Consider the following 26613-nt stretch of genomic DNA (forward strand, 5'->3'; position numbering starts at 1 on the left):
GATCGGAAGACAGAAGCAATTTTATTTGGCCCAAATCGCTCTTCTCATACTCTGGATGTTGATCTTGCAGCTTTGACTTCCCAACTAAAGAGTTCGATCACAAATCTCGGAGTTAAAATTGATTCTGCACTCACCTTTGATGACCATGTAAACGGGGTGGTAAAATCAGCATTTTATCACCTCAGACGTTTATCCAAAGGTTAAGCCCTTTCTTTCCAAGCGTGACTTGGAAAGCGTTATTCATGCCTTTATTACCTCACGTTTAGATTATTGTAATTCTCTTTTAACAGGGGTTGGGCAGGGCACTTTGTCACGCCTGCAATTAGTGCAAAATGCTGCGGCACGATTTTTAACTGGTAGAAGAAAATTTGATCACATCACTCCGATTTTGGCCTCTTTACACTGGCTTCCAATTGAATTCAGGATCCGTTTTAAAGTCCTTTTATTGGCTTTTAAATCTCTAAATGGTCTGGCACCTGTTTATTTGTCTGATTTGTTGAAGCCCCACGTCCCCACTCGTTCCCTTCGGTCAGCTGAGCAGTTGCTGCTTTCGGTCCCAAAGTCACGGCTGAAACTTAGAGGAGACCGAGCGTTCTCTGTTGCCGCGCCGATGCTTTGGAATAACCTTCCTCTCCATATTAGACAGGCTGCATCAAGTGCCAGTTTTTAAGTCTTTATTAAAAACCTATTTTTATTCCCTGGCTTTTAACTCTGTGGGTAACTGACATTTTTATTTTATTTTATTTTATTTTTTTATTGTTTTTTAACTTTATTGCTATGTCTGGTTTTATTACTATGTGCATATTAGTATTGTACAGCACTTTGGTCTACCAGGTGTGTTTTTAAAGTGCTATATAAATAAATAAATGATGATGATGACTATGGGTCTGAGTGGGACAGCTTCCTTGTGGATCTTAGGAAGTCCATAGATGCAGGGTATGGCATCCCCTGGGTAAAGGCGGTGATATGTAAGGCGGTCAATAATTTTGTCCTTTTCAAAGTCTTGAAGGCAAGCTATAACTTTCTTTTTGTAGCTGCTTGTGGGGTCTCGCTTTAGGGCTTCGTAGGTATTGTTGTCACTGAGGAGAGTAGTGATCTTTGTATGGTAATCTGTAGTGTTTAGGACCACGGTGCATCTTCCCTTATCAGCTGGTAAAACAGTGATGTTGTGGTCTTTGCTCAGGGAAGCGACGGCCTTCTTTTCCTGTATTGTGAGGTTGGATGGAGGGACTTTGGCACTGGAGAGCGTGGCTGAGACTTTCATCCTGATTTGCTCTGCTTCTGTCTGTGATAATTTATTAATCCGTATGGCAGATTCTGTGGCTGTGATGAGGTTCACTATGGGCAACTGTTGTGGAGAAATGGCAAAATTGAGTCCTTTGGCTAATACTCTCTTTTGAGTTTCAGTGAGAATCCTGTCTGAAAAGTTCTTAACCCATTTCTCCTGACTGGCATCAGGTGTGTTTTCTTCTCTGGGTTGTGTAGGTTCAGGATGAGGAGTGTGTGTTTTTGAAAGCAAGGTGTGAAATTTCCTGCGTTGTCTTTCTTTTCCTTTAGAGTGTTGGGCCCGCTGAGGTGGGGCCAGGTTTCACAATGAACTCACCCAAAACTCTGGCTGATTGGGACCCACGCCCAGTTTCCCACCTTGGCTCAGGCGATTAGAGGATCATCAGGGGGTCCTTTTGTCCCTCTGTGGGGGGTCACTCCCACTAGGTTTATATCTGGGACTCTCCACCATTTGACCTTAGAACTGAAGAAGCTTCTCGGATGAGAGGTGAAACGTCTTCAAGCAACTTAAAGAAGTCCAGACGCTTTTCTTTGCAAGCTCCTTTGACTACGATGACCTGGATGACTGAGAACCTTCACAGACTCACATACGTGTCTCTCTTCTCCAGGTGTGACAGGGCAGTATGTAGTGTCAGGGCTATGGCATCACCGGTGGACCTGTTGTGGCGGTATGCGAATTGTAGAGGGTCCAGTTACAAGTAACGCGTTACTGCCCATCTCTGCTCGCGAGTAAAGACAACTGCAGTGTTTGTGTTTTCTAACTCAGGTGTCTCAGCTGAAGAACTGTGGTGCTGGTGAGTCCATTTCACCTGCAACAGCATTACAGACCAGCCACACTAATAAAGCAATTTCTTTTTAATTATACACTTTGTCCTTATTATGTCCTGGGTTTTCACTAGTGGTGCAACGGATCAAAAATCTCACTGTTCAGATCCGATCACGGTTTTAAGTCATGGATCGGATCAATTTTCGGATCAGCAAAAAAAGAAAAAAAACGACAAATCTGACTCACCATTTACTTATTTAGGTATTTATTTGCCTATTAAAAAGCATTCAACTCAAGACTCATTCCACGCACTTATATAAAAACAAATTAAGGTGCAATATAGGGAAGTACAGGGCTTTATGTCTACTACTCTGCTGTGATATAATGAGCGGTCACGTAGCGTTCCGTTGCCCTGGCGGTCCACCCATTTGTAGTTTGGGCAACAGAAGAAGCCTGGGACAGTTCAGCCTTAATGTTAAACTTGTGCTCTTACATGCTTGGAACAATTTTATCACTGAAGTGGATGCGCAATGGGATATCATAGCGTGGCTCAAGCACGTTCATCTTAGTTTAAACCCCTTGTTTTGCAGAATGGATTACGGCCTCATGTCTGCAGCTAAACACCCCAATATCTTTTGTAATAGCTTTAGCCCGGTCGAATTGGGCCGCAAAGGGCTGAAAAAATACCGCAAACTCCTCTGCTCCTCACTTGGACCACTAGCGCTGGCCATAACTACCACTTGACAGACTGACTACCATACACATACTTTTTTTTCGAATCTTCAGATCACGTGCATGCTGAACCGTGGAGTGAGCTCGGTTCGGGTTATGGATCAACCGTGATCCGTTGCACCACTAGTTTTCACTATTTAATAATAAAAAAAGGAAACATCACAAAAAACACTTAAGGTCATGAAAATTAATTGAGATTTAGCAATTAAATGGCGCATCCACCTTATTTATTGAAAAGTATTGGTATCAATATTTGCAATACTGGCCTGTATTTACTTGGTATCGGGTCTATACCAAAATATGCAGTATCACACACCACTAGATTCGAGTCAACTAGCACCCCCTCTGGCCAAGTGCCATAGCCTATAGCCAGATTAACTTGTGACACACATCTGCACCACGTCTGAATTAATTTTCATGCACAATCAGTGTTGGGGAGTAACGGAATACATGTGCCGCCATTACGTATTTAAAATACAAAATATGAGTAACTGTATTCTGTTACAGTTACCGTTTAAAAAGGTGGTATTCAGAATACAGTTACTTTGTTGAAATAAATGGATTACACTGCGGTACTTTCCTGTTTCATATTGTGGCGGGTCAGGACTGTTTGGGTTTTGTTTGACAGCTGTTCTGTTGTTCCAGGCTGCAGCGTTACGGTTGCCATGGTTACAGGGCGACGCTCTTTCTCTCTGCGACTGTGTGCTTCCTGGGTGAGAGAGCGCCTTTTCGTTGTTGTTGTTGTTGTGCTAAGCTAACAGGCAGAATGCTACAGGTATAGCTCTAAAGAATGTAGCATCATGGGCAGTGTAGTCCGTGTTGCAGGGAGAATGGACTGCCATACACGTTATGTGTCTATGAGCGCGAGGAGGGAGAAAAAGGGGAGTGGAAAGGTACGAGTTGTCATCGAGCAAAAACGGGAGCTGGAAGCATGTAAATATAATAATAACCACTGCAGCCAAGAAGAGTGCCTGACGAGCCCAGTTGTAAGTAAGCTATTAAGACTCGACTGTACTAGGGCTGGGCGATATATCGAGTTTTTAAAAAATATCGATATATTTTCATACAAGATATAAGATGTGACAATATCGTTTATATCGATATAGTCTATGTTACGTTATAATTAGCCGCAGGTTTGCCTCTCTTTCGTCCACTTTTGTCTCTACGCAACGTTACTCGGCCTCGCCTCTCCTTCACTGAACACAACTCCGCCTCCCCCATAGCTTCACCTGCAGGCAATGACAAGATGAAAGCGGAAAATCTCCGTTAGCGAGTTACCGTGCGTGGGGCTGGACGGCGTCAACGGGTTAGCGAGCTAACCGCGCTAACGACATGCAGCCATGAAAGGCTGCATGTCGTTAGGCCTAAAATCCTTTCATTTTCTCAAAAATTGACAGTGCGCCTTATGAATGAATTCTGGTTGTGCTTACTGACCGTGAACCGATTTTATGTGGTACACAGCGCTCAGCAATCTGTCAAAAAATGTTTTAATATGACTTTGCTAAGCTACGGAGCTGCACCGCTTGATGGATTGTCAGAGGATTACAGCTACCGAGGAGGAGCCTCGCGGAGTGATATGTACTGTGTGTGTATAAGGACCACAAATGGCACCTGTTCAGAGACGTGGTGCAGCTTTGAAATCTGTCTCTTTGTTATTATGCTCAGCGTCTATTAGTTTACATTTTGACTGCACAATTGTGAGCTTTTTGTTATGCACAAAAACAACATTGTTTTCTTTTATTTATGGACCATGATTATTTAATAAATGCTGATAATTTATTTTTGAGTAATTTCTTCATGTACATCTACGCTGTATGTAAATAAAAGTGCCCGTGTGACATCTGGGACACAGTGTGACTAAGAACTCTCTTTTTGTTCTTAACTTATGGCTTTAAAAAAAAAAAATCGAGATGTATATCTTATATCGCCATCCAGCTAAAAAATATCGAGATATGAATTTTGGGTCATATCGCCCAGCCCTAGACTGTACACCGTGTTCGTGTTTTCCTCCGAAAACAATAAGTTCCGTTGGAGCAGCCTTTCAACGCCTCTCTCTCTGTCTCTCGCAAGAAAAGTTGACCCACACAACAAAGTAAAGCTATTTTTCGGCTACGAGCCGACAGGGACCTCGCCGTATTAGTCAGAGGTCCCTTTACTACAGTTCGGAGCCGCAGACCTTCAGTAATAGTAATAAATCACACAGCAATAGTACATTCACGTTGTTGTAAAAAGCATGATAATATATTAAGTAATCCAAAGTATTCAGAATACGTTACTGTCATTGAGTAAGGTAACGGAATACGTTACAGAATACATTTTGGAGCATGTATTCTGTATTCTGTAATGGAATACATTTTAAAAGTAACCTTCCCAACACTGTGCACAATACATTTGTAACTTTCTATTGTGTCTGTTTGTGCGTCTTGCAAATAAACCTTTGAACTGAATGAAATTATATCATGTATTCATTTTTTGCCTACATCAGTAAAAAATGCCAAATTATATACACAAAGTTATAGAAATCACCACTCCAAATGTTCATCATGATTTTAATATTTTTGTTTTCTTTAACCCTTTAAAGCCGATCGGAGCGGGCACGCTCCATTTTGTGTAACTATATTTAAATCCCTGTAGAACTGCAACCACGTAAGCTAGCGCAATAATCTTTTTTTCCATATGAAACTGGAGGAGTTGTACTTACATCTTAAGCCATCAGCTTGTCCTAGGTCACGGTTTACTTCCACATATAGCTTTGCAAAAATTGCATAAATACCACTTGCAGCAACAAAAACACAATATTCCAGAAACACACTTTGCCGATCATTAAGAACGCTGATCATTTTATTACGGATGAAAGACTTTATATAGTTTTTCAACTCTCAGTGATGCCACAGTGATCGTGTGATTCATGGACCTGCAGCGGAGTTTGAACCCGGCTAGTGACGTCAGACTTAAAGACCGGATAAAGAGTGATATGAACATATCTATAACTTACCGGAATGAAAATGTCTGGAGCACACCAACAGATATTTGGAGATGGAAGAGAACTGGATATTAGCTCGTCTCACACCTGCTATCCAGACTAGACGCCTTTTGGTAACATCCGATACATGAGCTGCCTTATGTTGCGTCCAAGTGGGGAAAGAATGAAAAGATAAACCTTTTTTAACCTTATTCCCTTTCCGGCTGTGCGATCTAACATTACAACCGACCGCACAGCAACTACGAACCATAGCGGGTGTTATTCGCATGTTTTCAGTCCTCTTTCGCTTGCGCTTTGTTTGGCCCAGAAACATGGCACCTCAACCGAAAATCCTGGCCACGCCCCCTCTCGTGATGCATTTTGAGTGCGATTACGTCACCGCCACGCGACGACGGCTGTCCCAATCCAAAGTGTACTCCAAATGCGTACTCCAAATGCGTACTCCAAATGCGCCGTCGATTTCCCCAAATATCAAGCATGGTCCGGTGCACGCTTCGTGATCCCATATATCCCACAATTATGGGCTCAAATTGTGGTCATACATATTTTGTACTTGTTAATCAGTTTTGTACTTCTAAATCAGGATTTATATGTGTAAAGAATTTGTGTGTTTTTGACCCTATTTTTCTTCCTTTCATCTGATTGGCCAATGTCATGTCAATCACAAATTTTATATATATATATATATATATATATATATATATATATATATATATATATATATACACACTCACTCTTTGTGTCCTAGCTGAGTAACAGGAGGAGAAGAGTCTGGTGGAGCAGCAGAGGAGCAATTTCAGCCATTTGGACTCAGCTCAGCCACTACAGAGGAAACAATGTCTTCAACACAAAAGGTGAGAAAAATATCAGTTACTCTATTATTGAAATTGTTTGCACAGCTAGTTGGTTTTTAAAAACCTGTTAACAGCATCATTATCTTTTCCATCCTGGGCTCCTCCATACATTCACAATCTACATTCACAAACAAAAAACTCAGAGGTTATAAGATAATACAAAGATCATTTATGAGTAAAAGATTTTCTCAGCTGATCAATATTTCTTCAATATGTATTTTTCATTACAACTCTCATTGTAGCACAGAAGGTGGTGGTAACACACCAACAATGTATTTGTTTACATGTTTGATTCCACCAATGGAGGGAGTTTCAGTTTGTTCCACGACTGCATTTCACTCACTGCCTCTGTTTGTATCTCTGTCACTGCAGGACCAACATGGAGCAAGAAGTCAGCGCTCTCAGGAGGCTGACAAACCTCACAGAAGAAAGGGAGAGAAAACCTACAGCTGTGATGAGTGTGGAAAGTCTTTTACCCAGGCTGGGGGCTTAAAAACACACCAACTAGTCCACAGTGGATTTAAAGCTTACAGCTGTGACTTGTGTGGAAAGTCTTTTACCCAGGCTGGGGGCTTAAAAGCACACCAACTAGTCCACAGTGGATTTAAAGCTTACAGCTGTGACTTGTGTGGAAAGTCTTTTACCCAGGCTGGGGGCTTAAAAGCACACCAACTCATCCACAGTGGAGTTAAACCTTACAGCTGTGACTTGTGTGGAAAGTCTTTTACCCGGGCTGAAAACTTAAAAAGACACCAACTCGTCCACAGTGGATTTAAAGCACACAGCTGTGAGTTGTGTGGTAAAGCTTTTTCTCAAAATGAACATTTACAGAGGCATCTAGTTACCCACTCTGGAATTAAGGCGTACAGCTGCGACGTTTGTGGAAAAAGTTTCAGCGACAAGGAGTACCGAAATATTCACCTACGGATTCACACTGGAAATGATGTTTTCTACTGTGATCAGTGTGGGAAACTGTTTGCAACAGATTCACAGTTACAACGACACATGTTTAGCCACTCTGAGGAGAGACCTTATAAATGTGACCTGTGTGAGAAGACTTTTAAATCTCCACATTACCTGAAAAAACACCAACAGATCCACACCAGAAAGTAACTCTACAAGTGCAGTTACTGTGAGGATGTATTTAGTTTTTTATCTTGTAATTTTAACCTGATTGTTTGGAACAAGTCTGATCAGTAAACTTATGGAGTTATACTGAATGAACTGTTTGGAAAAATGAAGACTCATTTTCACTCAGTAAGCTGAGTGTTGTAATGTAAACAGTAAAATATAATTGGACGTTGGCAGAGATGCTCTTTATTTCAGGCGACGTTCAGGATAAAAATGTTGAAGGAATTCCCCGACTTACAATGTCTTTGTTTAGAAGCGGAGCAAAGCACATGGATCCATTTCTCAACCCTGTCGTCACTGTGGTGGTGGGAAAGAGTTTCTCTGTGATCTTTGTGGAAAAACTTCCAATCATCAACGGGACCTAAAACCACATCAACGTAGTCACACTGGAGACAAAATGAACTACTGCAAAGAATGTGGGAGAGGCTTCCACACACCAAGTACATTAAAAATACATGAACTCTTCCACAGTGGGGTCAAAAAGCACATCTGTGACCAGTGTGGGTCATCCTTCACCACTGGACGTGAGCTCAATGAAAAAGCATAAGGGAATCCACACAGGAGGGACACCATACAAGTGCAGACACTGTGACAAAAGCTTCTCACAATCAGGTCATCGTAACAAACATGAACGTACGCACATGGAAGTGAACTTCAGCTGTGACCAGTGTGACAAGAGCTTCAGGAATCTCAGTTCATACTCCGAACACAAACGATCCCACGCTGTACATAAACTGTTTCACTGTTACCAATGTGCAAAAACCTTCACGTCATTATCAAACATCAGCCTGATCATGCAGGACTGAAATCACTGGATCACAATGAATCTGAAGAGAGAGAAAGATCCTCTTCTGGTTTCAGGGTCAGACTTAAAAACCTTGAGATCAGGCTCCACAGAGTTCAGATGGAATCTCCTGTAAAGAGTGTCAGCTGATGTTACACTTGGATCTGATGAGGTAGCTCTGATTTCTGGACCTGCAGTGAATAATCCTGAATGTTACATTTAGGAAGCTGCATGTATAGATATGCATATCAAGTTTATTATTTTTCCTTTTAGGGATTTTAATTCTCTAAAATGTTATCCCTGTTACATTTTATTCTTTGTTCCCTTAGGACACAGTAGTGTTTAGTAGTTGTATTTGTTACTGTATTATTAAAGTTATAGAAATATCTTTTTTTACCAAACTTTTACCATATCAATGTTGGGTCTGTGTTTCCACATGCCCCGCTAGTTTAGAGACTTATTCCTCATGAAGAACGCAAGACATAACAGATCATCTTCATCCGGTTTTTTAACTCGCTAATGAGGGAAGCTTTGGTCAAGAACCAGCTCTTGAAGCCTAAATCCTTCAAAGAGCAGCTGTCCTTGTAGCCTTTTTATTGGCATGACAGTTACAGTTTACACAATACAACACAACACAAGCACCTCCCACCGTAAAACCACCCCCAATGGTTCTAAGACAAGGCACTATTGACTATGTGCACAAGACAATGCTAACTTCCTGGTTTGAGACCGGATGTGGGGTTGTGCATTTCCGGTAGCTTTACTTTGTGGTCAATCGCTACTGCGAAGATATACTCCAAAATCATGTCCAAAACTCAAAAACGGAAAGATTGCGTTAAGTTAAGGTGGGAACACTCACCGCTGTTGTGTCATAAAAAATCTAATGATCAACTTTGACCTTTAAAGAGTTTAGATCGATCAGTTGTTTACATCACTCAACACAAGCAGAACTGCATCACTGCAGCAGAAGACACATCGTCCACATTCAGAAGCACATCTCTGTATAGTGACTGGTCTTATGATTTAAACAGGCAAATGTTCAGCATTCAAACTAAAGGTGAAGAGTAGTCAAGCCAGATGTTTTCCCCATTATGTCGATATCAGCTAGTCAAGTACACACCTTCACAGCATGTTAACAAACCATGAAAAAAGCCACACAAAAAATGAATGATTGCTGGTAAGAGTTTTTATACATTAGTATTTACGAAGGGTATGTTGTGACTTACCTTCAAAATTACAGCGGTCCCTCGCTATAACGCGGTTCACCTTTCACCTCGCTGTTTCGCGGATTTTTTAGTGCAAGTTTGCATGCTTATTTTTACGTCACATTGTGTCCTGCGTCCTGATCGCTGCAAACGATCTCCTCCGTGACGTTTCTCCTGTACAGTACAGAATCGCTGCATCGATGCTAGCAGTGTGACTCTGAAGTGCAGTGCTGTATGTCCACGATGTCCATGAAATGTTTTGCACCGTCAAAAAATAAATTTGGCTACTTGATTTCACCTATCGCTGGTTATTTTTAGAACATAACACCCGCGATAAACGAGGGACAGCTGAGAAATATAACATTTGAATCCATTTTCTCTTTTGCTCTGAGGCGTGGGGGAAAAATATCGACAAGTCGATGAACATCATTTACAGATATATTGGGTAAATGCCCAAGACATCTATAGAAATGTAAATCGCCATTTGCTTAACTTGTTTTGGACCGTAAACCAGGCGCGAAGAGGACACCGGAAACAAAGCTCCCCACAGGAGTTTCCGCACCGGAAGTAGCATATGCTAATGTGCACATAGTCAATTAGTGTGTATGTGTAAGCACCCATATGCATGTGCAAGAACGTGTGTGTGTGTGCATGTGAGAATGTGTGTCTCTCTTTGTGCGTGATATCCAACTGTTTCTAACAACAGTCTTAGTCATAAAATGGTAATCTCCCTCACACCCAATATATGGTTCAATTCCTGTATTGGTTCACCATGCATAACACAGTGAAGCCATACAAAGGGCAGGAGGCTTACCAAACAACAAACAGAATCTTCACATGGGATATGTCTACAATAAAACCTCCCCCAGCACACAGTGGCTGGAGAGGTGGTCAGAGACAAAGGAATGTCTTGAACCTATAGATTGAACTAAGACTCTCAAATTGAAGAACTACAATAACAACATTCAACAATTAGACTTAACAGTCAATTTCTTCCATTTGAACTTTCTTAGTTTTTCCAAAATTAACTTCTTTTTTTAATGTATTCATTTTAAAGAAGTGTTAAAAGTTAAAAACAGCAGCACACATCAAGACCATTTTCAAGATCACAGGTGACTACTTTTAGTTGTTTCAAATTCTATTAAACCTCTATTTTTGGCTCCTCCTTTCACTTTAGTGTATTTACTGTATCCTTGAAGTCCACATGTTGTTTTTTAATGAATTCATTTTGATCCACATGTTCTGCAGCTGTTTTCCTGTTGATTTGAAGTTTGTATTATGAAATCCTGATAATGTTAAAGCGTTAGTTATATTTGATGAACTCTGTGTAAAGTTTGTCCTATTAAACAGTTTGGTGTGAAAAATAAAAAAATGGTCTCACAACAAGTAGTTTGAGCCATGATTTCAGATTCAAACTAGTTTAATAGTTTTCAGTGGTACATGTGGAGGTTTATCAGAGGAGGCGACTTGGCTGTTCTCCACTCACACAGAACAGGGTTCCTGCAGCTCGTTAAAAACTCAGAAATGATCTTCAAGGACCAAAAGGTCATAAAATGTTTGTTTTTTTTCTCAAAAAGGTGCTGTGGGCATAAAATTTTCAGAGGGTTTGTTTAAGATGCTTTGTAATTAACATCTCACACATTTCAATACAGTGGATGATCCTGCATTGCAGCAGTGGTTTGAAGATGTGTTCTCCCCCCTGCTCGTATGCACGACTCTCACGGAGCACCACTTTGAAACGCAGCCTGTCCGGCTGTTGAGAGGGGCCGGTTGTCTTTAAAGTGCTTCCAGGTAATTACGAAGTGAGCGCAGGGTTTTGTGATGATTGTCACAAAGTGAACAAGGTCTCATGGTTTGATGCTTATCTCATGTCCCCGGTTGACCTGGACTGTATAAGCACTGCTTGGTTTTTTATTATGCTACATTTAACCAACGCCCACTGGCCGATTCCCTTGTGTGCAGAGTCCACAGACAAAAACGTCCTTCTCTACTCTGTATGGTTCGTATCAATTCGTCACACTTCTGTTTGCCTTGGTTGAAGCCCGGCCATTTTCCAGCACCTCATAGAGCGATAGCTGCGTCCTCACACTACATATGCTGTTCCTTACCTGGATGGTGTTGTCATTCATAGTGATACCTCGGTGGATCATGTGCAGTGGTTGGTCACAGTCCCGGAGTCCATGAGGCAGGCAGGGCTGATGGCAAACCTAAAGAAGTGTGTGGTTGGAGGGAGGTACAGTATTTGGGTACTAGTGATGTGTCGGTCGTGAACGAAATGGCTCTTAGAGCCGGATCTTTGACGTGAACGATGCGAGCCGGCTCCTTATTGCGAGCTGTGATTGTTTTTGTTTCTCTCACCCTCTCTCGCACTTCTTTTCCGCTTCACTCCAGATGCGAGCCTTGTGCTTTGCACTGGGAAGAGGGGGGAGGGGCGGTAGTTACACTCGCAGTAGCACAGGAACAGAGTGGGAGGGAAAGAGCCAGGGACAACAACATCACATTAGAAAGGTATAGTAATCATCCACAACTATTTTCAGTTGCGGATGATAAAGGATTCAGAAAGTTTATTCATGCAGGTCCATATGACAGAGAACATGCATGTTCTTTTAGTTTTCATATTTTAATTTATATTTTATTGTGTTGTGGTTTGCAGTGTTTTGTGTTGTTTCACTTTAAATTTGTTTAAAAGGAAAAAGCTGAAAATTTAAATAGTTAAAAGGTGAAATGTGAATAGTTGGTTCTTGTATTATATGATATATTTATTACATTTTATGTGGAGTGAATAAATAAAAGTATATTTACTTTTAAATATAGGCCTTAAGCAGCCTAAGCAGCCTTTGCTTAGGCTGCTGCCCCCGCGACCCGGCCCCGGACAAAGCGGATGAGGATGGATGGATGGATGGATGGTATATTTACGGTGGCCCCTAGAGACAAAGCACGTACAAACTTCAAAACATGTACAAAACACAACAGAAGTGCTCCAGGATGCTGGGCACAGTGTTGAGCTTTTGTTACCTAGTGGCCACACAAGCCAGCAAGTATCAACGACCGGGTTTGGTGTGTGGTAGTAACAGGTAAATGAACATTTTTTTTTAATTATTTGAATATATATGAGTGCTTGTGTATAAATACATAAACAATACACATATGCTTTCATGCTTTCAATTGTGCTTTAAGTGATCTAGGTAGCTCTGTTTTGGAAGTTCAGTTAATGCTAGAAATGTGTTTTGGAATTTGTACGTGTTTTGTCTCTAGAGTCCACCACATATATTTATATATAAACATATATTTTTAAAAAAACACTTTTTTTTTTTTTACATTAGTAATTCCTTTTGTGTTGTTAGTAATAAATTAATTAAAGCAACAAAACAACCTGAAGAGCCGGTTCAGAGCCAAAAGAGCTGGTTCTCTAAAAAGAGCCGGAAATCCCATCACTATTGGGAGGTGGGCAGGTGCATCCACATATGGATAAAAAAAAAAAAACAGCCATTGCATCCTTCCCAGACAGGATATTTTTAATTTTAAATATATTGCAGAAATGGAAGAAAGCAGGCTTAAATATTTGCTTAATATTTCCATTGAAAAACAAGTCCTGGTCAAAATGACTCTAAGATTCCTCATAGTGTTACTGGAGGCCAAGGTATCACATCCAGAAGACGATGAAATCCTTATTTGTTGATAAAATTGTCACAGAGCTTCCCCCATCCATTACTAAAGATTCACATCAAACTTATCCCATTCTTGGTTGCTTTAATGAACATTTTTTGTTGTCACAGTTTGATACTGATGATTTCTTGTGAACACTCCTTGAGTATGAACCCAGTGACAGTACCTGGGCCGGTTGTAGACAGGCATATATGAGGGGGCAGACAGAAATGTAAAGGGGGCACCTGTTGGCAATGGAAGCAAGAACGGTGTGGGGGTTGGGTGGGGTGCTCTGGATTAGGGGCAGTGTTGTGGAGTAATGGAATACATGTACCGGCGTTACGTATTTAAAACACAAAATATGAGTAACTGTATTCCGTTCAGTCTGCTATTACACTCTTAAATCCTAGTACTTATTCCTGCATCTCGTAACTGATTTAATTTCTTTGCTTTTTCTTAGTTTAAGCTTATCGTTCTAATCATTTTTGCTGCTTCAGCAGTTTTAAGTTTTGTTTTGAGTTTTAGGGATTTATTTTTAGGTCTTTTTAATTTTGATTATCTCCTTGTGTTCTTTTCTTCATATTTGCTGTTTTGATTTGTTTAATTCATGTCTTTAAATGTGCATTTTTTTTTTTATTGTATTTGCACCTGGATTAAGATGTGCTCACTAAATAAAGGTTTTCTTTCTTGACTTATTCCTGTTTCTTTCATGCTGTGTTCCACAGTCAGATGCAGGTGGCAGAAACAGAACTATCAGGTACTCCTGAGAGAACAGGGCGGAGTCTGGAGAGGTGAAGGTGACCACTATCAGAGTGGTCACTCAAGCTTTCACTGAAGCTTCAACGTGCCGGCTTACATCACCTTTTATATTGAGTCTGACTCAGTAAACATCTTAAAATTTTACACACAGACTCAGGTTTCATTTTCAAATCTATTGCATCATAACTGATGGAGGAATAAATACTCTTTTTTTTCACTTCAGTTTCCATCATGACTTTTAATTTCAAGGCTGCAAAGAAAATAACACTTAGGTCTGTGTTTTGATGTTTATATTGCTCAGTCAGTATTCATGGAGATGCTGACTAAATGCAGAAATATCAGCATGGAGCAATAATCAATGTTATGAGCATCATTCCAATATCCTATCAGCACCACGGACAGCAGCCACGATCACAGGTCCTCTCCTCACTAAAGATAAGAACAAGATCAACATTAACTCAGAGTAATGAAATTGGATAAGTATAGTTTAAGTGATTTTATTATTGTTTTGTGATTTTTATTATTTGATTTTACTTTTGCTTTGGAAAATCAATTTAACAAAATTTCCTGCAATTAACTTTGGCCTTGTAACCTTGTTTTTGAAACAGTAAAGAAAAAAGCATGTGAGAGGTTGATCGCGCAGAGAATCGCTGAGCTTATGTGAGTGCGTGTGTAAAAGCAGCAGGATTTATATTTGACTACGATGACCTGGATGACTGAGAACCTTCACAGACAGATATATATTTTAGTTCTGCTGAGCCAAATAAGACAGGTCAGGGTGAAGAAGTGACAGCCAAAGAAAAGCTTACCACAAAACGGAGAAGTTATGACAAATCAGACTATAAGGCAAAAAGAAAGTGCAGCTTTATGGTTTCATGGACAAAATAATTTCTGTGGCTGCAATATGACGAGCTATATAACCAGGGCTGCACATAAGTGGTCCGCAGGTGCGCATTCGCTGTCAAAATAAAAAACACGCACAAGGGTTAGGGTTAAATTTAAAAACTGTACTTTTGAGTTAAAATATATATTTATAATTTTAATAAATTACAAATTAAAAAGGCATGAACATTTTTTTGTATCGAAAAAATATCGAACCATGACACCAAAGTATCGAACCGAACCGTGAATTTTGTGTATCGTTGCACCCCTAGTATATATATATGTATATATATATGTACTGTATGTATACAACACCCAGCACGCCCCTGCGGGCGGTTTATCCTTCAAGCTCGGGTCCTCTACCAGAGGCTTGGGAGCTTGAGGGTCCTGCGCAGTATCTTAGCTGTTCCCAGGACTGCGCTCTTCTGGACAGAGATCTCCGATGTTGTTCCCGGGATCTGCTGGAGCCACTCGCCTAGCTTGGGAGTCACCGCACCTAGTGCTCTTATTGGTGACTAATCCAAGCTTTAGATCACTTCCACTTTGCCACTCTGTTAAGCTCATTGCAACATCACCAGTCTAGTGCAACTATCATTCTGCCTGTAGCAGCAATATCGCCCAGCATGTGCACAGTGTGACACACCCTGGTTGAGACGAGTGTATGATAGTCTTGGTCTTTCGAATCATACATCAGTGCAGTGACTCAAAGCATCACAGGTTATACAAAAGATGATGTTGTAACAGCTTGTAAAGATGAATTTCCCCAAAAAGAGTGTCTGTGACTTCTTTGCCTCCTGTTTTTACTTCTACTCCTGTACAAGGGCTCATGCTGAGGTGGCAACACTTATCGTGCTGAAGACAACTTTAGACTTTGAGGATTGGAGCTGAAGAGGTGTTTGGTAGGTGTAGTGTTAGGAAGAGGAATGTGGAAGGACATTTTTGGATTTTGCCAGAAGAAGAGGAGGGAACATAGGGTGACCACCTGAAAGAGACAGGAGACTGTAAAGTGGTGTCAGTGGCCCTTTTGAGTTCATCTGTTACCTGTTAAACAAAACGAATATACTAACATATGCCAGTGAATACCATTATCCCTAATGCATCTGCATACATTTTTTTGCAGATCCATGGCACTAGTGCAATTTAAATTGGCTGAAGTTGCTGTCTCATGTTAGCTGTAGTGATGAAGGACATTAAAAAATCCATCAGTGGTAATAAAGTGAGTCAGCGCTAAAATAAGAAGTGTAGCAATAGCTGATCAGAAAATGACTCATCTCTAGTGGAAATATATTCTGACAGTTTAACAGTGAAGACAAAGAGGAAATAAGTCAGTGTGCAGTGTGATGTCACTGTATATTTCCTGATCTACAGTCATACCATCACTCTGAGAACGGACGAAGCAGCTTTAGAACTTTTTCACAGAAAGCTGCAGAACCAGAGGTGAGTCCTGATAGTTTCTCATTCTCACATCTTTAATACTTCTACTGCTAGGAAAAAAAATAGATGTTTTTTAACCCATCCTCACTTAAAGGACAAAAATAATCAGCCTGCTTCTGCCAGTGTTCAGGAAACTAATGTGAATATATGATTACCAATGTTCTTTTCACTAAGGCTGAGGTGTCCTGGTGCCAAGTGCACTGATGAACAACCTTACCTTAAATATGTTGATAACGTTTGAGAACATTCATTATGATCCATGGCACTAATTTTACTGGTTTCATCTCTCAGTGGAACTTAACTTGAATGGTCTGCACCTACTGTCTCAAGCAAACCAGCATATAGAGAGAATATAGAAAGAAACAGTCTGTTACCACCTGTTATATTCCTACAGTGCAAAAACAGCTCTCTTGGCGATCGTGGCTCAAGAGTTGGGAGTTCGCCTTGTAATCAGAAGGTTGCCGGTTCGAGCCCCGGCTTGGACAGTCTCGGTCGTTGTGTCCTTGGGCAAGACACTTCACCCGTTGCCTACTGGTGGTGGTCAGAGGGCCCGGTGGCGCCAGTGTCCGGCAGCCTCGCCTCTGTCAGTGCGCCCCAGGGTGGCTGTGGCTACATTGTAGCTTGCCATCACCAGTGTGTGAATGGGTGGATGCCTGAATGTATAAAGCACTTTGGGGTCTTTAGGGACTAGTAAAGCGCTATACAAATACAGGTGATTTACCATTTAAAATAAAGCAAATAGTCTTAAATCTTACAAAATCATCTTGTTTTGAGAAAATACAATCTGCCAATGGGGGTAAGCAAAAGTTGCTTGGCTAACAACAAGACAATTTTGTCTGATTTAAGAATATTTGGTTTATTTCAAGCAGAGCTGTTTTTGAAGTGTAGTGTGTAACCTGTAAATAAAGTTCAATGTGAGCTGCAATATCTTATTAAGAAAATTTTTTATATATATTCCTAGAATGAGCTTAATTTTCTTGTGCAAAAACCTTCTTGTTAAGAACCTGTTTTCTTTTTAGACAAAAAATTAAAGAAATGTCCATAAACAAGGTTTTTTTTAACTGTCTTGAAAATATAAATACATATATATATATATATATATATATATATATATATATATATATATATATATATATATATATATATTGCAGTTTATTCCTGTTGTTGTCTCTGATTCATTATTCGTACTTGGAGGGAATGACATCCCTGAAGTTTTGTTAGGAAATAACTAATACAACTATGCTTTCTTATCAAGACTGGGACATGCTGGTATGAAACGGAGCCAATACGCAGGGGTCAGTTAACATAAGGAATCAATAATGCAAAATAAACAGACCTGCCCCGATATGAAGAGCTTTTAAAGCCAAAGTCATTTTATTTATATAGCGCATTTTGTTACATGTAAACTTAATGTGCTTGTCAAAAGAAACAAAAACATACGAAACAATATGACTTCACATTTCTTTAAGGCAATGAAAACAGCAAAGTAAAACATATAAATATATATATCTATATATAAACTTTATACAATAAGTGGATAAATTTGTGTTTGGTTGACTATTTCTTTGTTGTAACAGTGCTTCTTGGCAATGAATCCAACATTTATTTAACGCAACAAACCAAGAGACTGTGGAGGTGAATCATTTCAAAAATGAACTGGATTTATTTTCAGTGCCAGATCCATGGTTGCCCCCAAAAACATGACATCATCTTTGAACCAGACCTATGACGATGACGATACATCCATGAACCCTTACTTTATGGTGGTCTACAGTCTGGTGTTCCTCGTAAGTTTCAAATTATCCAATTGTGCTCTGTTAGAAATTGGTTTATGTGCCGGTGTATGCACCAATCCTTTTCTTTTCCTTCCACTCTGTTTATTTTCAGGTGGGTTTACTCCTCAATGGCTTTACATTGAAGGTCTATCTTTGTCGAGATTGGCCTGAGGTATCCAACAGCTTGATGGTCTACTTGAAGAACCTGACAGCTGCTGACTTCCTGCTCTGCCTCTGTCTGCCACTCCGCATTACCTACTATGCCAGCAGCTCTCCCATCATTCGTAGGCTTTACTGCAGCTTTGGAGCTTCTGCCTTCTTCATCAACATGTGTGCCAGTATATTATTCATGGGGTACATCGCTGCCAACAGGTAAGGAACCTTTATTATTTAAGGCTGTAGTTACCGATAATGTAAAAACTAGATTAAGTGGTTAACCACTACCCTGTGCTCCTGACAAAAGCATGAATGTATCCTTTTGACTTAACTGACTTCTTCAGATTAGGCACCTTTAGTGAAGTTGTATTCTGCCTATTTCTCGTCTCTCTCCAGGTATCTAAGGATCATCCATCCATCAGGAACTCACATGCCGCAGACACTGCAGACTGCACGAATCATCTCTGTCATCACCTGGGTTTTTCTCCTGGCTCCAACAATTGTATATATCATAATTTTTTTCAGTTCCCAGAAACCTCTGACCTTTAATCCTAGCCGCTGCGTTCACCTGTTTAGTCCATCAGTCAGCCTGTTGTTCAGAATTATCAACACCTTCTCTGCCTTCATCTTCCTCTTAGTCTTCATATCCATGGTCTTCTTCTACTACAGCATCTCCCGCAGGTTGCTGGAGGCACAGCAGAAGCAGCTGGCCTCCTCTGGCTCTGAGAAGCTGGTGAAGTCTCGCAGAAACATGTTGGTGCTGGTCAGCATCTTCTGTGTTTGCTTTGTCCCATTTTACCTGGTTCGTCTTCCCTTTACGTTTCTGTGGAGCGATGACTCAGTAGGTCCAGTATTGTTCTACCTGAAGGAGGTGACCACCATGGTGTCAGTTTTCAACATCTGCCTCGACCCTCTTGTTTACTTTTTCCTCAGTAAGACTTTTTGGGACAAGGTGAGAAAGGCATCCTGGAGAGCCAAATATCCGACTAGAAACGAGGAGAATGAGAGCAGGAGGGACAAGCTGGACATCATTACATGAGAACCAGTGACTTCAACCAGTTAGTTGTGAAAATGTACATTTTAGATTTCAATTTTGTTTTACAAGTTGATAAAACCAGTGTCATGGACCTTTATCCTCGCAAACCACAAGTCAGAAATCAAAACAGAGCTAAAATCAACACAGAAACATTTCCACAGAGACGCATCAGTGTTTATGTTTCTAGTTTTCAGGAATGAGCTCAAAGGCTGATTTAGTATGAACTGAACCATTCTGTGGTCAAATTCAAATGTTGTTCATATGGTTCTGGCTCTTTGGCTCACATGATTTGGCTCACATGACCAATGGATGCCCTTTTTAACTGTATTTTAGATATACGATCTTGGATGGCAGAAAACTTTTTACAGCTTAACCAGGACAAGACTGAAGTTTTAATCGTCGGTCCCGAGGCTCAGAGAGAGAAACTCTTGTCTAAATTAGAGGCATTTTCACTATGTCCTTCGCTACAAGTGAAAAACCTGGGTGTTATTTTTGACTCTGAGCTTGGTTTTATCCCACATGTTAAAAACATGTAACCAAAATTGGATTTTATCATCTAAAAAATATAGCCAGAGTCCGCCCAATTCTCTCTCGGGCCAACACGGAGATGCTGATGCATGCTTTTATTACCAGTCGCATTGATTACTGTAATGCCCTGCTCTCTGGTCTTCCTAAGAAGAATATTTCAACTTTACAACTTTTGCAAAACTCAGCAGCTCGTGTGCTGACGAAGACCAGAGGGCGGGCCCACATTACACCGGTTTTAGAATCGCTGCACTGGCTCCCCGTGTGTTTCAGGATCGATTTTAAAGTTCTTTTATTGGTTTTTAAATGTCTTAATGGTCTTGGGCCTTCTTATCTCTCAGATCTGCTTTTACCATACGAACCCTCGCGGACCCTGAGGTCCTCTGGTACTGGCCTTTTGATTGTCCCTAAAGTCAGGACACATACTCACCGAGAGGCAGCTTTTCAGTGGTATGGTCCTCGTCTGTGGAACAGCCTGCTGGAGGAGCTCAGGGCCGCAGAGAACGTACATGTTTTTAAGAACAGGCTCAAGACCCACCTTTTTAATTTAGCTTTCAGCTAACGTTTATTTATTTTATGCTTATTTATTCTATCCTGTTATTCTATTATTAATTTAGGCTTTACCTAATATTTATTGATTTTATTCTTATTCATTTTTTAACCTTCTTACTCTATTTATATTTATATTGTATCCCGTTCTTATTTATTTTATCATTTTACCCTGTATATATCCTATTGTGTCATATCTCCAGTGTTTCCTCGGAGGGCGCTCTCTGCACCGGGGCTGTGATCGACCATGGCTGCTGGGTCTCTGGGGGTCCTCTCAGCCTGGCTGGGGGGCTCCTTGGCCTCCCTCCTGCTGTGTGCCCAGCCTGGAGGCTGCGGTCTGTTACCGGCTCCCGGTGCAGACGGCTCCCTGTTATAGTGTTTCCTCACTTGGCTCATGCGAACCCAGCCCAATTTTTACTCTTTAAGTGTGTGCGTGTGTGTATGTGTGTGGGGGGGTGGGGGATATGTGTGTATTCACATCATTTATGTTAATGAGAGTGAGTGAGTTGGAGGGTGGGGTGGGCTGCTTTTAACTATGTAAAGCACTTTGTGCTACATTTTTTGTATGAAAAGTGCTTTATAAATAAACACTGATTGATTGATTGATGATTTAATGATTTAATATTTTTAGATTTAGATACAATTTAGTATTGCATTTTACATTGCTTAGTATGTTTGCGAATTTCTAGTTTATGTGCTTTTGTTTATTAGGTTACCTTTGTGCCTTTGTCTTCATCTATGTGTCCTTCGCTCCCTCTCTATCTGTGTGTCTTCTTTGCCCTTCAGCTCTTAGTCGTGTCCTGTCTTTCTGTCTCCCTCTTTTGTTACCATGCTTCCCCTCCTTGTGTTTCATTCCTCTTCTCCCCTCTATGTCATGTGAATCCATGTCTGTTTCTTCAACGAACCCAGTGTCAAGCTGTGTGTCTTAGTCTGCGGCTCAGTGTGTTTCCTGTTTTATTTTGCACCCTGTGCTCAGCGGGTTCAGTTTTGCTTCCCTCTGTCTAGTCTACTGCTTGTGTTCCCCATCTGTTTCCATTTCCCTCCCTTCCCCCAATTTCAATGTAAAGAGGAACTTTTATCCTGTTCAGCAGTAATTTGTACAGTTCATAATGAAAATTAAACAAAAGACAATGACCGAATTCCTTTTGCTTATAAATAAATAAAACAAAAAAAACATTTATAACCCATTTTCCTACTTTAGAGTTTTTCCACAAATATGTAAAAGGTGTGTTATGTAATGTAAAAATAAGTGTGTGCTTCATTTTTTTTTTTGGCTTAACCCTCTGGGGTCCAGGGTATAATTGGCCGTTTTTGACTACTTTTGATTTTACGTCTATATTTCACTTTTAAAATATCTTTTTCTTGCCTTGTTTGGTATCATTATTTTCAGCACAACCTCAAATATCTGAAATGAGAGTTATTTTTTCATTTTGGTTTACTATATTTGCACAGGTGATCTAAATTCAGACAAAAAATTTAATATCCGAGTAGAAAAAGTTATATTTTTTACTGTAAAACCCACAAACATGTTTAACGAATCATTTTCATAACTTGAAATGCAAATAGAAATTGTACATTTCTAAAAATTATGCACAAGTTTTGCAAACAACAAAGTTATATGGTACTATTTACCTAAAAATGCAGCCAAGGCCTCGGGGGTTTTTTATGTAACCATTTAAATCTATTTACAGAACAATCAGGTGTGCTGCATCAAATAAGAAGGCACACAAATTATCTGTGCCAGTCCAAAACATGTAGTTTGTGTTCAGTATAAGACAGAGGAGAACACCACAGGCCTAAACCCTGCAGGTCTGACAACAGGAGGTGCATCAGTCCAGTTTTCCATGTGGGAACAGCGTTTACACTGGAATCTGCCTTTGACGGCTTTTTTAGAGCAAATGTGAAATTCAGCCGTCTAACTGACACACAATACAAAACAATAACTACACAACATACTAACTACAGCCTCCAAACACGCTAAACGTCACTAATGTCTCACATATGAAAACTCGCTCTCTCTCTCTGTCTTTCTCTCGCCCGCTTTCCGTTGCGGGTGTCACTCCTAAAAACTTCCCTGTAATGATATCCACCATTACAGATATCTCCACCATTTGACCTTAGAACTGAAGAAGCTTCTCGGATGAGAGGTGAAACGTCTTCAAGCAACTTAAAGAAGTCCAGACGCTTTTCTTTGCAAGCTCCTTTGACTACGATGACCTGGATGACTGAGAACCTTCACAGACATATTCCCTGGAATACACTCTCACAGTCTGTTTTTAAAACCTAAAGAGAATTATGGATTTGATCAACTGGTCTCTGAATGCTATTGACACCCTTTTCTCAATGAGAAGTCTGGGCTTGGGAGAGCCCAAGTGCCCTGGAGGGACTTTCCCTGCCGGATACACGATGGACGGGTGGCAGAAACAGAGGATCGTGTGCCTTGCGGGACTGTCGATCGAGGACGCTGAAGATATCTACCTATTCAGAACCATGATAACAGGGTTCTTGCTGATCTGAGCTGGCTTGGCCCAGGCTTATCGGAGAATTAAGACAGCGGAACCGGCTGTTCAAACCCCCCCACCCCCCAAGGCTGCCTGCAAATCTCTTTTTTCTTTTACTACATCTTATTAATATTTTGCTCTTACTATTTTTTCTATTTATTTTTTATTATTTTTATTTTATTTTCAAATGAAAACCTGAAACCTAGTAAAGTAACTGAGTCAAAGTTCAAAGAATAAGTGTAGCAAACACATATCTATCTCGGAAATAACTTGTGACAGTTTAACATTGACGAGAAACAGGAAATACGTCAATGGGGAGAGCAACAGTGTGGTCATTGTTTATTTCCTGATCTACAGTGATACCATCACACCACGAGAACGACTAAAGCAACTTTTCCTTCTCACAAAAAGCTACAAAATCAGAGGTGAGTCTTGTTCATTTTTCATCCTCAAATCTTTTGTAATTCTCGTGATACAACAGACACTGAATAAAACCACTTTTAACCAGTCTTGACTGAAAGGACAAAATATTAAGGTGGATTCTGTGAGTGAACATTAAGTTAATCTGAATACATGCTGACAGATGTCTTACTGGCTGAGGCCCATGGTGTCCTGGCATCAGGTGAACTGATGAAAAACCTTGTGCTCAAACATGATGATATATTAGAAAATATACTGTGATTAGCACATCATTATATTCAGAAAATATTATCAGGAAGGCGTCAAATACCTTTTTCTAAGCATTATATTCAGCAGCAAGACTGTACGGTGCATTACATAGAAAACATCATTAGACAACTTTTGTTGTGAAATTAATTTAATTGAACTCAACAAAACACTCAGTAGGTTATTCAAAATTGCTGTCTACATAGCTTTTCAAAGCATACAACCTGTTTATCAGAACTAATCAGCAAGCTATGTGTGACTTTTCTGTGCGCCAATGTCAGTGATAGCAAACAGGAAATGCATCAGAGTTCATAGTAGCGCTGCAGTCACAGTGTGTTTTCTGATTTAAATTGATACCATAAAACCACAAAGACATAACGACTGAAGACACTTTTCATGCTCTCAGAAAAGTACAGAGAGATACTTCAAATACAGGTGAGTCCAGCTGGTTTCTCAGATTTACAGAAAAACACGCAAACTGACTGTGTGTGTTGTAACACATCCCGCATGATGTCACTCAGCAATCAAATCATTTTATTCAGAGCAACTGTGAGAGGAGACAAGATGTAGAAGTCCAAATTATTAATTCAGAAAAATATGGAGAAATAAAAAGTTAAAGATTGTTTGCAATGTAGAATATAGTGAAGGAGGACCGCATGCAGGGGTTAACACTGCACAAAAAGAAGGTTCTGGGTTCAAATCCAGTCTCATGTATTCATCAGGGGTAGGTAACCTTTCTGATGACGAGTGCCATTTAAAATTTCCTCAGAAGTCAATGTGCCATATGACTGCATTAGCAATAAATTTTCTTTGTCCTGGTCGTTGTGTTCTTAGGCAAGACACTTTACCCTACCGCCTGCTGGTGTTGGCCAGAGGGGCCGATGGCGCGATATGGCAGCCTCGCTTCTGTCAGTCTGTGGCTACAACTGCAGCTTGCCTCCACCAGTGTGTGAATGTGAGAGTGAATGAATAGTGTATTTGTAAAGCGCTTTGAGTGCCTTGAAAAGCGCTATATAAATGCAATCCATTATTATTATTATTATTAAATTTAATAACGCTCTATGTTAACAGTTACACACTATATAGAACCACTTCATAGAATTATATTTGTTCGCAGATGTTGGCAGCTATCTGCGAATAGTTATCAGCTATTTTGAAACAAAAAAAAAGACACTTTTTATCCATAACAAGAACTCCATAAGTGCAAATGGATTGTACAACAGAAAATACAAATGCTATTTATGGTCTCCTCACAACAATGATAAGAAAAATAAACTAGGCCAATATGGCATGTCTGTTAATACAGAGACACACATGCTAATATGATCTCTGGTCTCCCACTCAGAGACACAGGTCTCCGAGCGTCCAGCATTCAGATGGCTACCTGAGGACACTCATGTGAGAGAAAATCTGCTCACACAGATATTTAGAGCCAAATCCTGTCAATAAGGCCTCTGCAATGTTCTGAAGACAGTTAAACTTGTCAGGTAGTGATGTCCAGCAGGTGAAAATGCAGCTCCATGAACACACACAGCTGTGGATTCCAGCTGCTTCGACGTTACATTAACTGGTATTAACTCAGCCAGTTAATGTGAGACAAATCCAGCTGCTTATTAAAGATCTCTGGTTTGATCAGAAAATAAAACATTGGTCCATACACCTGAAAGTCCCAAAAATACATTGTGTCTCGAGTCTACGGATGTATCCGTGTATCTCCATGGTGCTGATGCTGTGCTGAGCGGAAAGCTCCTGAAGCTTTTGAAGTGTCGGAATGTGGAAAGCTAATAACGTCCCTCTTACCAGTAGGCTAAGTTATTTTTAGCCAATTATAAGTTGAATCTGGTAGTTGGAGTTGTTAACTAAGATACTGTCATTAAGAAGCGGCACAACTAATGTGTCTATGCGAGCTAATTTGCAATGTGCACCGCTGGCGCGGCCATTTACTTTTTAATGCACCCTCTCAGATTAATTCACTGCGTGTTGTGCCCAGGGCTGGACTGGGACACAAAATCGGCCCGGGCAATCGGACCGGCCCACCAGGTATTACAGCCATAGAGCCTTTGAATGAAAACAGATGCTGTTGTGACAGTGATGTACAGTCTTGTTGTTATATGTATGTTTTCTATACATTTTTTGTCAGATAAAACCTTTGGTTGTAATATTCAGATAATTATTTAATAAAAGCGAGATATTTTAAATGAGAATAAGAAAGTATTTCTTTGTGCCCCCCTCTCCCTGTTAATGCCCCACCTTCCCCCCTTGGCTAAACTTTGCTAGACACGCCCCTGCACAGTTACCAGCTGTCAGCTACATAGAAAAGGATCCTGGTGTTATTTGTCTCTCAGAAAAAGTTCATAACTTCCCTTCAACTCATTCATGTCACCTAAAAGGTAAACCTGTTTCTCCATCACCTGTTCAGCTCTGATGATTCAGTAAGGACGTCTCCTGGTTTCATCTTCATGTTTCCTTCTCACCAGATAACCAAACCGATATCATGACCAGCAGCTTTTACAGCTGTGGCTCCAGCAAACATCAACTGATACTAGAAAGTAATATTAAATAAATTCTTACAATGATCCTGATGATCCTCTAATCGCCTGAGCCAAGGTGTGGGTCCCGATCAGCCAGAGTTTCGGGTGAGTTCATTGTGAAACCTGGCCCCACCTTATCATGTAAATTCCTGAGGTCAGATGGCCCAGGATGTGAGTGGGCTCTCTGTCCAAAATGTGAACATTGGCATCCTCGAAAGAGTGTCCTTTATCCTTAAGATGCAGATGGACTGCTGAGTCTTGTCCTGTGGAGGTGGCTCTTCTGTGTTGTGCCATGCGCTTGTGAAGTGGCTGTTTGGTCTCTCCAATGTAGAGGTCTGGGCATTCCTCGCTGCACTGTACAGCATACACCACATTGTTAAGTCTGTGTTTTGGCGTTTTGTCTTTCGGGTGA

General features: G+C 40.5%; 3 protein-coding genes across 6 annotated transcripts in view; all 3 read left to right on the forward strand.

Moving 5' to 3' along the window:
- Positions 1-26276, forward strand: part of LOC308411204 (P2Y purinoceptor 14-like) — a 52081-nt gene extending 25805 nt beyond the window's left edge. The window contains exon 4 of the transcript XR_013974350.1: positions 21290-26276. The gene's annotated coding sequence lies outside the window, so the exon portion shown is untranslated. The remainder of the gene's footprint in view (positions 1-21289) is intronic.
- The window catches only part of LOC308411170 (P2Y purinoceptor 14-like), a 164037-nt gene that overhangs the window by 112878 nt on the left and 24546 nt on the right, over positions 1-26613 (forward strand). For 2 of the 4 annotated variants that reach the window (XR_013974347.1, XR_013974348.1), the window contains exons 2-3: positions 6517-6622; positions 6995-12575. The exons of the other annotated variants lie outside the window; for them this stretch is intronic. The gene's annotated coding sequence lies outside the window, so the exon portion shown is untranslated. Of the gene's footprint in view, positions 1-6516; positions 6623-6994; positions 12576-26613 lie in introns of those variants that run through there. 4 annotated transcript variants of the gene reach the window in all.
- On the forward strand, positions 14782-21296 carry LOC308411198 (P2Y purinoceptor 14-like). Its single transcript, XM_080905009.1, has 4 exons — positions 14782-16465; positions 18135-18249; positions 18350-18609; positions 18790-21296. Exons 2-4 carry the CDS (start codon positions 18145-18147, stop codon positions 19430-19432), a joined length of 1008 nt encoding a protein of 335 aa, XP_080761135.1. The 5' UTR covers positions 14782-16465; positions 18135-18144; the 3' UTR covers positions 19433-21296.

The sequence above is a fragment of the Rhamphochromis sp. 'chilingali' genome (assembly GCF_963969265.1).
Source record: "Rhamphochromis sp. 'chilingali' genome assembly, chromosome: 1".
Classification (NCBI taxonomy): domain Eukaryota; kingdom Metazoa; phylum Chordata; class Actinopteri; order Cichliformes; family Cichlidae; genus Rhamphochromis; species Rhamphochromis sp. 'chilingali'.

What these genes read in the sequence shown, in the direction of transcription:
- LOC308411198 (XM_080905009.1), top strand. Translation starts at nt 18,145, where the DNA reads ATGGTTGCCCCCAAAAACATGACATCATCTTTGAACCAGACCTATGAC. An exon ending in TCTACAGTCTGGTGTTCCTC is followed by an intron (nt 18,250 to 18,349) that starts GTAAGTTTCAAA and finishes GTTTATTTTCAG; the next exon opens with GTGGGTTTACTCCTCAATGG. An exon ending in GGGTACATCGCTGCCAACAG is followed by an intron (nt 18,610 to 18,789) that starts GTAAGGAACCTT and finishes GTCTCTCTCCAG; the next exon opens with GTATCTAAGGATCATCCATC.